The sequence below is a fragment of the Apium graveolens genome, chromosome 10 (assembly GCF_009905375.1).
Source record: "Apium graveolens cultivar Ventura chromosome 10, ASM990537v1, whole genome shotgun sequence".
Lineage (NCBI taxonomy): Eukaryota > Viridiplantae > Streptophyta > Magnoliopsida > Apiales > Apiaceae > Apium > Apium graveolens.
The window spans coordinates 122,046,198-122,059,505 of record NC_133656.1 but is presented as its reverse complement, the minus strand read 5'-3'; the positions used below and the strand labels follow the sequence as shown (position 1 = coordinate 122,059,505).

General features: G+C 34.5%; 1 protein-coding gene across 1 annotated transcript; it reads right to left on the bottom strand.

The window, feature by feature from the left end:
• Window positions 1-2,303: 2,303 nt before the first annotated feature.
• Window positions 2,304-3,284, bottom strand: LOC141690918 (uncharacterized). Its single transcript, XM_074495674.1, has one exon. The coding sequence runs from the start codon at window positions 3,282-3,284 to the stop codon at window positions 2,304-2,306; it is 981 nt and encodes a 326-aa protein (XP_074351775.1).
• Between the last annotated feature and the right edge of the window lie 10,024 nt (window positions 3,285-13,308).

The window sequence follows — 13,308 nt, the reverse complement described above, 5'->3', positions numbered from 1 at the left end:
ATTTGGTAAAAGAAAGGATAATTATAATTACAGAAAAACAGATTTTGGAAATTTTGGTGAGGAACTGAAACATAAAGTTTACCTGATTTCCCGTGCAACTACAGAGGTTAATAACAGGTGCTATACAATTACAGAACCGAATACAATGCATTTACAGAACTTAAATAATAAATTTGCATTTATATACCAGTGTGGTTAAAAGGCGCAACAAGGTGCACTATGAGCATATACAAGTAGTTAATAACACGTGCTAAACAAGTACTCAGAAAAGAAGCCTCTACTTTTGACAAAGGAAACTAGAAAATGACTTGCAAGGAGACATGATGTAAACTTCAGAAAGCAGATAAATTATCATACCGCATATGCTATAGCATATTCATCAGAAGTGCTTATTCCTCTATCCAACTCATCCAGGAGGACCAAAATTTTGCAAAACAGATATTGTTTCTGTGCATTCAATGAGGAAGGTACCTGGAGGAGATATCAAAATTAAATAGTACTCTATAATTCTGTTCTTCCAAGATTTACCTGTTAATCAAGTATACACATGGGTGCCAATAAGACATTAGAATGATAAACTTCCAAACTTTTATATGATGTCATTTATAACCCACTATAGATAAAAAATTCTTAAAATGATAAATTTTTAAATTTAGTCGTTTGTTCTTCATCTTAGAGAATTTATGGTGTTCTATATTTGCCCAGTTTATAAGACTCTAATAATCCTGTTAACTACTATATCATTAAAAAATTATCTCATAAAAATAGTATACCTGTAACAACCCGCACTTCCGGACTATTAAATTCTAAATCGAAAACTAAAAATAAAATATATTATTACTCGATAATTCTAATAGATCACGAAATTCAAAGCAGCGGTCAAACTCAATAATCAAAATCATAAAAATAGAGACGCAGCTCCACAAATCCGATAATAATTGTCTAACAGATAATTAAATTTATTCTCTAAAAACAAAATCTTTATTCTAATTCAAATAGCACAAAACGAAGCAGCACAGATCTCCACATAGTTCTCATTCCTTAATCTTAATATGCTCCAAATTCCGAACCTGAAATGTTAAAAGGGGTGAGCTACACAGCTCAGCAAGTACAAATTGACTAACTTTTAAACAGAAAAACAATGGGTGTTTTGATAAAACGATTTTTCTTAAAACAATAATAATTTTGTAAAACATTTTCTAAAATAAATCCAACCCAAAGTTTTATATTTTAAAATTCAGAATTTAAAACAGAACAGAGCAGAATTTATAACAGTACAGATTTTATAACAGATCTGAGCAGAATAAAACAGAACGAAACGATAATTCTTATAAATACCACAGTCTTGATCTACGGCCACACTTTGCGAGTAGCCGGCATCTAATTCTTATTCTTATTCTTTATACCACACTTTGCCAGTGGTCGGCATCTAAAGTTCAATAATTACGCGCCCTTAATAGGTATCTAAAGTTGCACACTTGTGCGCCTACTAAGGGTATCTAAGGCTAGTTCCGGAACTATAGCGTAAATTACGAACGGTTCGAAAACGTAGAGACTGGGTTCTAAAATTCACAAATACTTATATCTTATAATTTCGAAATCAAAGTTTTTATATCTTATATGAAATTAAAAACAGAACTGAAATATCTTTTCGGAAATTTAAAAGTAAGTCAAAAGGTACTTACCTCAAAGCCTGACCAGATCTGAATTTACTCTTTTTGACCCTCTAAACGATATTTTCTTGAAAAACACGAAACACGAAAGCTGAAGATAACGAAAAGACCTTTCTGAAAAGTCCAGAATCACTGAATTCTGACTTACGATGAATTTTCTACGAATTTTACAAGACAGCTGATTTTTGCTGAGAAAGTCCTACGAATTTTAATGATAAAAACAAGGAATACGAATATGGTGTATTTATAACGATACAAAACCCTATATCTTAACTAGGAAATAATAATATTTCCTCCTAAAGATTTACAACCTCTCCAAGTAAATTCCATAAATAAAATATTTGATACACACAATTACCTAAACTAAAAAAATTTCGATTTTCTAAATTATTCTTACACTTATTTCCACAAATAACAAATCTTTTCACAAATCAACTACCTTGCACAAAATGTTTTCAGAATATTCTAATTTTAAAATATTTATCTAGACAAATTAATATCTAATTTCTAATAAATAAATTAAAAATAAAATTACGAATTTTACATTCTTCCCTCCTTAAAAGAATTTGGTCCCCAAATTCACATAACATAAATAAATTAAATAAGTCACTAAAGAAAAGAAATCATACCTTAATTGCGATAGTTGTCATTTCCTGTCAGCTGAAACACACGTCCTTTGCCCATCTTGTTATCTGCTTCCTTCCTTGGTGGCGGTGGCGGATTGTGCGGACAATTCGAAATCTTATGTCCTACTTCTCCGCAATGAAAACAAGCACCTGTATTCCAACGACAGACTTTGTCCGGATGATTCTTGCCGCACCTGGTACACGTCTCTCGATCACCTTGACCCCCGATGTTATCGTACACGTGTGGCTTCTTGAGTGGTCCCCCTTGAAAAGATTGCCCACTAGTTTGAGTGAACCGCCTCTTATTCCAACTGCCAGACGCCTTTTCAGATTCTGCCAAGCCCCTTTCGATCACTAACGCCTTGTTGAGGACAGCCTCGTACGTCTGAAGTTCAAACGACGCCACTGAATTCCTGATGTCACTTCGAAGTCCCTCCTCTAATCTTCGTGCTCGACTGCTCTCATCTGCTACTAGGGTCGACGCGTACTTCGCAAGCTTTGCAAATTCTGCTTCGTATTCAATGACGGTTCTTCCACCTTGTTGAAGTCGAATGAAGTCCCTCTCTTTCTGCAGACGAACTGTTCTCGGAAAGTACTTGTCCTCTAAAGCCTTCTTGAACTTTGCCCAAGTGTACGGTTCATGATTTTCTTCAAGATTTGTCGTCTCATTCTTCCTCTTTTCCATAAGCCACCAGTCGTAAGCGCTTCCTTGCAATTGGTACACAGCTAAGGTCACCTTCTGTTCCTCATTGCTCCCCAGAAGTCCGAAAGCTTTTTCCATCTCTTGGATCCACAACTCAACGATAGCCGGGTCTGTAGCTCCATCAAAAGTTGGCGGGTTCAAACGCTTGAATTGAGAGACGATGTTGGGCTTCGGTTGCTGATTCACAAGTACAGCTAGAGTTTCAGCCAGCTGGTCAAAGACGTTTCCTCCTTCATCATTATTGCCCTGATTTTCATTGTTGTTCTGATTTTCTCCATCCATCTTTACTAGAACACACAAAACAAATTCTAAACTTATAGTCAATAATCAAAAAAACACAAAAGTCAAACATATCAAATAATCACACAAATAAATGCCCTAAATCCAAAATAATTTTCTAAGACCTATACGATAGTCTAAAGGATCGCATCCTAGGGAATGTACTAGTCCCATACCTAATACACTCCGAAGGACAGCCTGCTCTTGATACCAACTGTAACGGCCCGCACTTCCGGACTATTAAATTCTAAATCGAAAACTAAAAATAAAATATATTATTACTCGATAATTCTAATAGATCACGAAATTCAAAGCAGCGGTCAAACTCAATAATCAAAATCATAAAAATAGAGACGCAGCTCCACAAATCCGATAATAATTGTCTAACAGATAATTAAATTTATTCTCTAAAAACAAAATCTTTATTCTAATTCAAATAGCACAAAACGAAGCAGCACAGATCTCCACATAGTTCTCATTCCTTAATCTTAATATGCTCCAAATTCCGAACCTGAAATGTTAAAAGGGGTGAGCTACACAGCTCAGCAAGTACAAATTGACTAACTTTTAAACAGAAAAACAATGGGTGTTTTGATAAAACGATTTTTCTTAAAACAATAATAATTTTGTAAAACATTTTCTAAAATAAATCCAACCCAAAGTTTTATATTTTAAAATTCAGAATTTAAAACAGAACAGAGCAGAATTTATAACAGTACAGATTTTATAACAGATCTGAGCAGAATAAAACAGAACGAAACGATAATTCTTATAAATACCACAGTCTTGATCTACGGCCACACTTTGCCAGTAGCCGGCATCTAATTCTTATTCTTATTCTTTATACCACACTTTGCCAGTGGTCGGCATCTAAAGTTCAATAATTACGCGCCCTTAATAGGTATCTAAAGTTGCACACTTGTGCGCCTACTAAGGGTATCTAAGGCTAGTTCCGGAACTATAGCGTAAATTACGAACGGTTCGAAAACGTAGAGACTGGGTTCTAAAATTCACAAATACTTATATCTTATAATTTCGAAATCAAAGTTTTTATATCTTATATGAAATTAAAAACAGAACTGAAATATCTTTTCGGAAATTTAAAAGTAAGTCAAAAGGTACTTACCTCAAAGCCTGACCAGATCTGAATTTACTCTTTTTGACCCTCTAAACGATATTTTCTTGAAAAACACGAAACACGAAAGCTGAAGATAACGAAAAGACCTTTCTGAAAAGTCCAGAATCACTGAATTCTGACTTACGATGAATTTTCTACGAATTTTACAAGACAGCTGATTTTTGCTGAGAAAGTCCTACGAATTTTAATGATAAAAACAAGGAATACGAATATGGTGTATTTATAACTTTACAAAACCCTATATCTTAACTAGGAAATAATAATATTTCCTCCTAAAGATTTACAACCTCTCCAAGTAAATTCCATAAATAAAATATTTGATACACACAATTACCTAAACTAAAAAAATTTCGATTTTCTAAATTATTCTTACACTTATTTCCACAAATAACAAATCTTTTCACAAATCAACTACCTTGCACAAAATGTTTTCAGAATATTCTAATTTTAAAATATTTATCTAGACAAATTAATATCTAATTTCTAATAAATAAATTAAAAATAAAATTACGAATTTTACAATACCGAATGAAATCAATCGCTATAAATAACAATCCCTATCAAGTTATAAGAAAGAGTCGTACCTGATAGAAAGACTGGTTAGCTCTCTAACTCAAAAAAAAGGACGAGTGATATACAAGTTGAAGGTTGGTCCAACCACCTAATTTTTGGTAGTTAACTCCGTACAATTATTTTTAGTCTGTTTCCAAATTTAATACTATTGGAAAGCTAGGATGTGCATAATAGAGAAAGTAAATATATGAATACTCATTTTATTTAAGTGACTGGTCGTTTAATTTAATTGAGGAAGCTGGAAGACCCAGCAGGAAATCCAATAGTTATAAAATATAATTTATAAGCCTGGATTAAATAAAAATTCACAACTAGTGGTCGTCGCATGTACCTGGCATTTTTTCAGTTTTATCTGCTACTGAAGGACCTGCATCAGGTAAAAGCGTTAACACACATGGAAGTCTAATGTCAAAAAGGTCAAATATTATTGAGCATCAACTGATTTCCCAATATATTGCCTATTTTGGCAGCAGCAGCAAAATCCCGAGTATTTTCCAAAATAACCACACCAAAACAACCACACCAACTGCTACTAAAACTCCACTCGGTGGAGGTGTCATAACAATGCTACAATGACCACCAAACGAATCTGAATACTTCAGTACATTTAGAGATTACTCTGAAGAAACTCTTGATATCAAAACTGACTCTGCCCACTTCAATCTGCTTCCCAAACTTTTTGCTATAAATCCGAGAGAGCTGAACTTAGCTTGTTAATATATGGACATTTGCAAGCAGATATTGTGCTTTTCCTGTATGGGAATGATCTATGTACTCTGTGGAAATAAGAACTCCATTAAAAACAAGATTAATGACAATATGCTTGAAGTTAGCATTTACTTTCCTGCTTGGGTTCATCAAATTGGCCAAGATAGTAAGGTCTGCAATGAGGATAAAATTTAAATCAAGATATGTTTCATTCAGGGCTCCTGCCACATCGAACTTTGGACTTTTCATATGGTTGACAAGATAAATTGTGAGAACTATAAGACCTATTAAAATGATTAAAATACAGAAGATTGCATAAATGATGGCAATATACCACACAAATGGCTTAGTTTCTCTAGACGGTGGAATTCTCTGAACTGAGGATTGCGGTTATTGGTGGGCTGCTGGATGATCTGAATGCACTGGCAGTTGGTGTGGTTGTTTTGATAGAGAATGCTATTGATGTTGTTGGAGTGTGGACTCCTGGGGCACTTACAAACTTGTTTGAAAATGCATTCGCGGGACATAGGGCTTCAGAAAATTTGTGATTCTGCCAGGCTTCAGTCGAGGAGGAATAACCATTTCTGTTAACAGATAATTCATTATTTTTGTAATATAGTTTGCAAGTAACGATATCTCAGCTGTCAGCTCTAATCGACACATAATATGTACCCGTGTTTGTCACATTCTCATACTAACTATATCAACTTAAGAACACGAACATATCACATAACATAACTCAACAAGACTAACATTACATATATTCCATGACATGATAATCAAATCTGTCATAAGCAGTGGTGAAAACAGACTTTTGGGGAGGCATTATACGAGTTATAAAGTCATGGGGAGAATCCGCATTTCCCTTTCCCTTATGCTTAACAAAAACTACACATTTGTCAAAAAGAAAACAAAATATACACCAATTAAACAAAATATAAACCAATTATATTAATGTACATATACATGATCTAGATATATGGTCCATTTATCTTGAATAAATAAGGACCAAAAATTTGGACTTTGAGATTGTGTGCAAATTACACGTGGATGTTATGGGCTTCAGAATTTACTAATAGTTTCCAGTAGTTCAAATATTACCTGAAGCATTTAAAATGAGGGAAACCTTGATCAAATAGTTTAAGTGCTGTAATAAAATATATCTAGGCATCCTTTTTTCTTTCACAACTCAAAAACAATCCATAGGGGACATTAAAGAGATACAGTTGCAACTATTATATGCAATATAACAGAAGAAAATATTAAAAATTAAGTAGATAACCGACATAATAGTACACCACTTCCACTTCCATTCTCAAATTGTTTCATTCCTTTAACCAAATAAATCCTCCCATAATTCATTCTGCAAACTGGGTTTCCAGTAACAAAACATATAAAAATATATTTAACATACAAATTTTGGATGGAAGACCATCAGTCAAAATACATAATTAGTACCCTAATTACTCAAACATCCAACTAAAATATAAATTAATTACTAATCGAATCATAGAGAAGAAGATGCTAAGAAGTTCAAAACCCTAAATATTATCTCCAAATCAAAAAAAACTAAAATTGAGAAATCTAACCAGAATGAAGAAAAAGAGTTTGAAATTGTTGTGGATATGTTGTGAACTTGATGATTTCATTAACAAAATACCTTGGTAGATTTTACTTAGTGAAAAATGTAGCACTCGACGGATAAGGATTATAGTCCCGACTGATAACTCAATATAGTCCTGACGGATGATGATTTATTATCCATCGAGTCAGTAGCTTGTGTAACAATAAGTCTGTAGCACATTTCTGCATACACATTATTTAGATTTTGTAAGTAGTACTCAAGTCATGTTGACTTTAACTAGATATGCAGAATAGGTTGATTAATTGTACATAGATGATGTCTTGTAATTCTGCATAAATGAAATAAAGTCAAGTTCCAGATTGCTACCCGACGGATAAACAACAATGCCATTTGACGGATGATCAACAAGACAACCCGACGAATGATCATGAACTCGACGGATGATCATGAACCCGACGGATAAAGAATTCAAACATCTATTGACAGTGACAACACAGTCACTTGCGTCGAGTGTATGGAAATGGAATGTGAAAGCCTATTCAACTGGGTTTTAGAGAACAAAGAAGCATTGCCATTTCCATGCTATTATGAAGATATTTAAAGATGCTGGAAAAGAGTAATGAAGTAGCATAGTATTAGAATTGATAGTTTTTGTTTTATTATCCTGTCTTATTACTTTGTAATCTTGGTGTTATATAAACCAAGAAGTAGAAAATAGAACAACTAACTAAGCAACCAAGAGAGAAACATTTGTAAGATGTATTCTTAGCATTTCTCTACAATCTTAGTTTTTAAAATTTATAAGCAGCTGTGAGCTAATTGCTACACAGTGTTCTCTTGATATATTATATATCTTTGGTGGATACATTCAAATCCACTAGAAAGTTTTTAAAGACTTTCATTTTTAATTACTTGTGTTTTGATTCATTTCAAGTTATTATTCCGCACTCTGCAAAACCATTCGCACTGATATATATATATATATATATATATATATATATATATATTTAGGTTAGAACACTTTTTATTTTTGAAAAAGTTTCAAAAAATCCATTCAACCTCCTTCTGTAATTCTTGTTGCATTGTTAAGGACTAACAATTGGTATCAGAGCAAGCCCTTGAAGAACAAAGAGTTTAAAGATCACAACAAAATAACAAGATGAACAAGAAGGATGTTGAAGTCAAGATTCTCAAGATGGATAAAGATAATTACCATCAATGGAAGGTAAAGATGCATCTTCATTTACTTTCTCAAGATGAGGGCTATGTAGATTGCATAGAGAGAGGCCCTCATATACCAATGAGAGCTGCAACTGGAAATGAGCCATCTGTCCCCAAGTCAGGCTTGAATGGTCTGATCCTGATATTGAACAAGTCAGGAAAGATAAGAAGGACATGAATATCTTGTTGAATGGAGTTGATGGTGACATGGTTGACAGCATCATCAATTGCAAAACTGCCAAGGAAGTTTGGGATACAATACAGATTATCTATGATGACACTAAGCAAGTTAGAGAAAACAAGATGCAACTAATAATTCAGCAATATGAGCATTTTCATAGTGAAGAAAGTGAGTCTCTCACTGACATTTTTAGTAGGTTTCAAAAACTACTAAATTCTCTGAAGTTGCATGGAAGGGTCTATCAGACAAAAGACTCCAATCTGAAGTTCCTTAGATCTCTTGCAAAGGAATGGAAACCGATGACAGTCTCATTGAGAAACTCTCAAGATTATAAGCAGTTTACTTTGGAGAGACTGTATGGCATCCTGAAGACTTATGAGCTTGAAATAGAGCAAGATGAGGGGATGGAGAGAGGAAAGAAGAAATGAGGGTCCATTGCACTAGTTATTGAGTTAGAGAAATAGAAGGAAATGAAGATGGAAGCTGTTGAATTAACTTCAAAGGTCTGTGAAAACAAGGGCAAGGGGCTGGTAGCAGAAAATGAAGATACCTTGAGCCAAGATGACATGGAGGATATTGATAAACATCTAGCATTTCCTTCCAGAAGATTTTCCAAGCTCAAGTTCAAGAAGAACTTTAAAGCAGCCAAGCCAAATAGAAACATGGTGGATAAATCTAAATTCAAATGTTTCAAATATGGCTTGGCAGGGCACTTTGCCAGTGAGTGTAGAAAGTCAAGTTTTAGCAAGAAAAAGTTTGAGCCTGTGGCTTATAAACAGGAATACTTTGAGCTGCTCAAGCAAAAGGAAAGGGCTTCTATTACATAAGAAAATGACTGGGCAGCAGATGGTTTGGCTGAAGATGAAGATGTCAGCTATGTCAATCTAGCCCTAATGGCCAAGTCTGATAAAACATAGACAAGTTCTTCAAATAATCAGGTAATCACTACAAACCTTGCACATTTATCTAAAGCTGAGTGTAATGATGCTATAAATGACATGTCTACAGAATTATATCATTTTCATGTTACACTTAAGTCTCTTACTAAGGAAAATGCAAAAATCAAAGAAAATAATTTGTTTTTAAGTGAGAGGAATAATGTGCTAGAGTCTCAGTTCATTGATTTTGAAAAATTAAGAATTGAGTGTAAGATTGTCAAGGAGAAATTAACAGAGTCCTTGAAGAAAGAAGAGATTTTGAAGATGCAGCTTGAACGAGAACAGAAGGTGATTAAGGCATGAAAAACATCTAGAGATCTCCATGCTCAAATCACCAAAGTTCAAGGTATTGAGTCCTTTTGTGATGCAGCCTGGAAGAAGGATAAGGAGAAGCTGGATTCTAATTTGGTTGAAGGATTGCTAACAGATGTAGACTCGACGGATGATGAGGGTCATCCGTCGGATAACAAAAAGTGTTATCCGTCGAGTCACATAAATCCTCATCCGTCGACTATAAGCAAGCCTCTGAGTAAATCCAAGCTTATGAAGTTAAATGAGAAATATGGATCAATTTCCAAGAATTTTGTTACAGGAGAATCTAGTCAAGTGAAGAAGAAGAAAAAGGCTAATATTGGTTATATGACTGTCAAGCAATTGAGTGACAGACTTGAAAAGATTGAGGTTAAAAAGAAAAATAATAGAAATGGTAAAGTAGGAATTAACAAACACAATAACTACACACCTGATAAATATGCTCCTAGAAAAATCTTTGTCAAGTGTGGTAGTGTAAATCATTTGTCTGTTAATTGCAAATCTGCCATGCCTACTTCCATATATGTGCCACCTCACTTTCCCAACATGAATGCCATGCCTTATATGCCTATGAATGCTATGTCTACAGAGAATATGAATGCACAGTTTGCTAATATGCCATTTGCACTTAATCCTTATTATGCGGCATTTAGTATGCCATAAATGCCATTTAGCATGCCTTACTGGAGTAACATATTTACTAATAGCATGCCATTCCCTGTTATTCAAAATATGCATGATAATTCTGCCATAATGAATGGTTTCAAAGGTTCAACTCAAATGACTAAGGATGAATCTGATATCCCCAAGTCAAATAAGATAAAACCTAAGAAACAGAAAGCTAACAAGGCAGGACCTAAGGAAACTTGGGTACCAAAATCAACCTTATTTGATTTTGATGTGTGCAGGGAAACAAAAAGAATCTATGGTACTTGGATAGTGGTTGTTCAAGACACATGGCTGGTGATTCTACCCTGCTCACAGAGTTCAAGGAGGGAGCTGGCCCTAGTATTACTTTTGGAGATGACAGCAAGGGTTATACTGTGGGATATGGCTTGATTTCAAAAGACAATATCATCATTGAGAAGGTTGCCTTAGTGGATGGTCTCAAGCATAATTTATTGAGTATCAGCCAACTTTGTGATAAAGGCAATTCAGTAACCTTCAATTCAGAAGCATGTGTTGTGACTAACAAAAGGAGCAACAAAGTGGTTCTCACCAGTATGATAAAAGGAAATGTGTACCTAGCTGACTTCAACTCATCAAATGCAGAATCTGTTACTTGTCTTCTCAGCAAAGCAAGTCAGGATGAAAGTTGGTTATGGCACAAGAAGCTATCCGATCTAAACTTCAAGACCATGAATGAGCTAGTAAAGAAAGAACTGGTTAGAAGCATTCCTCAAGTGGAGTTTTCTAAGGATGGATTATGTGATTCCTGCCAAAAAGGAAAGCAGATCAAAGCATCATTCAGGAAGAAGCTTGATTCAACAATTGAAGAACCTTTGCAACTGCTACACATGGATTCCTTTGGACCAGTCAATGTGTTGTCCATCTCAAGGAAAAGATTTTGCCTAGTAATTGTAGATGATTTCTCAAAGTTCTCTTGGACATATTTCCTAAAATCTAAAGATGATGCTAGTGAAATCACATAAGGCAAGTCAATAATCATCCTGATTTTAAAGTTAGAAGAATTAGGAGTGACAATGGAACTAAGTTCAAGAATTCTGTCATGGGAGTATTTTGTGATGAAAATGGGTTTTTGCATGAGTTTTCAGAAGAAAAAACTCCACAACAAAATGGAGCAGTAAAAAGGAAAATCAGATCACTTATTGAAGCTGCAAGGACAATGCTTGAAGAGTCTAAGTTACCAACATATTTTTGGCCTGAAGCTGTAAATACTGGATGCTACACTCAGAATATTTCTCTTGTTAATCAAGCAAAATGCATGACTTCCTATCAATTGTTCAAGAACAAGAAGCCAACTCTAAATTTTCTTCATGTCTTTGGCTGCAAATGCTATATTTTGAGAAATCAGACTGATCAGAATGGAAAGTTTGATGCTAAAGCAGATGAAGAAATTTTTGTTGGATATGCTGTTGGTAAAGCATATAGAGTCTACAATCTAAGAATCAACATTGTTGTGGAATCAATACATGTTGTGTTTGATGATAAAAAGATTGAAGGACTATAGGATGGAGATTACCTTGAGAGCCTCAAATTTGACAATGTGGAGATAGTTAGTGATGACAGTGATGATGAAAGTGATCAAGAAACAGTATCAAAGGATAATGCAGAAAAATCTACTATCAATGAAGCACAAAATTCAATATATGTCGAGTTGCAAAATGCTTCATCCATTGTGAGACAATCTGCTTTATCCGTCAAGAGACAACCAGCTTCATCTATCGGTACTCAAGATTATTCATCCGTCGGGTCATCAAAAGAAGCTGGAAGTCAGAATAAATCACTTACAGAAAGCTCCCCTTTCTCAAATCAAAAATCCATTAACTCAGGGGGAGTTTCTAACAATCAAAACTGAATCACACATCAAGATAACAATGAGGCCTCTTCATCTAGAGCTAATCTACCTCAACAAAGAAAATGGACAAAGGATCACCCTTTTGAGCTCATCATTGGTGATATATCTTCTAGAGTTCAAACAAGGAGAGCGACTCAAGAAGAGTGTCTATACAACAACTTTCTTTCCAAGGAAGAACCAATGAAGGTAGAAGAAGCTTTATTGGATCTTGATTGAATTTTAGCTATGCAGGAGGAGCTAAACCAATTTAAGAGGAATAAGGTATGGAAGCTGGTGACCAAGCCTAAAGGAAATAATCCAATAGACACCAAATGGGTATTCAGAAACAATATGGATGAAAATGGCATATTAGTCAGGAACAAAGCTAAATTGGTTGCTAAGGGCTATTGTCAACAAGAAGGAATAGATTTTGATGAAACATTTGCTCCTGTTGTAAGACTTGAAGCCATCATAATCTTCTTAGCCTACGCAGCCCATGCCAATTTCAAGGTCTATCAAATGGATGTCAAAAGTGCCTTTTTGAATGGAGACTTGGAGGAGGAAGTCTATGTCTATCAGCCTCCTGGTTTTGAAGATCCAAATTTTCCAGAATATGTCTACTATCTTTTGAAAGCACTTTATGGACTGAAGCAAGCACCTAGAGCCTGGTATGACACTTTATCAAAGTTCTTTTTAGAAAATCACTTCAAAAAAGGTACTGTAGATAAAAATTTATTTTTTAGAAATTTAAATGGCTCTAGTATACTTGTTCAAATTTATGTAGATGACATTATTTTTGGCTGTACGGATGAAAAAGTTTGCAAAAAGTTTGCCAAATTGATGCAGAGTAAGT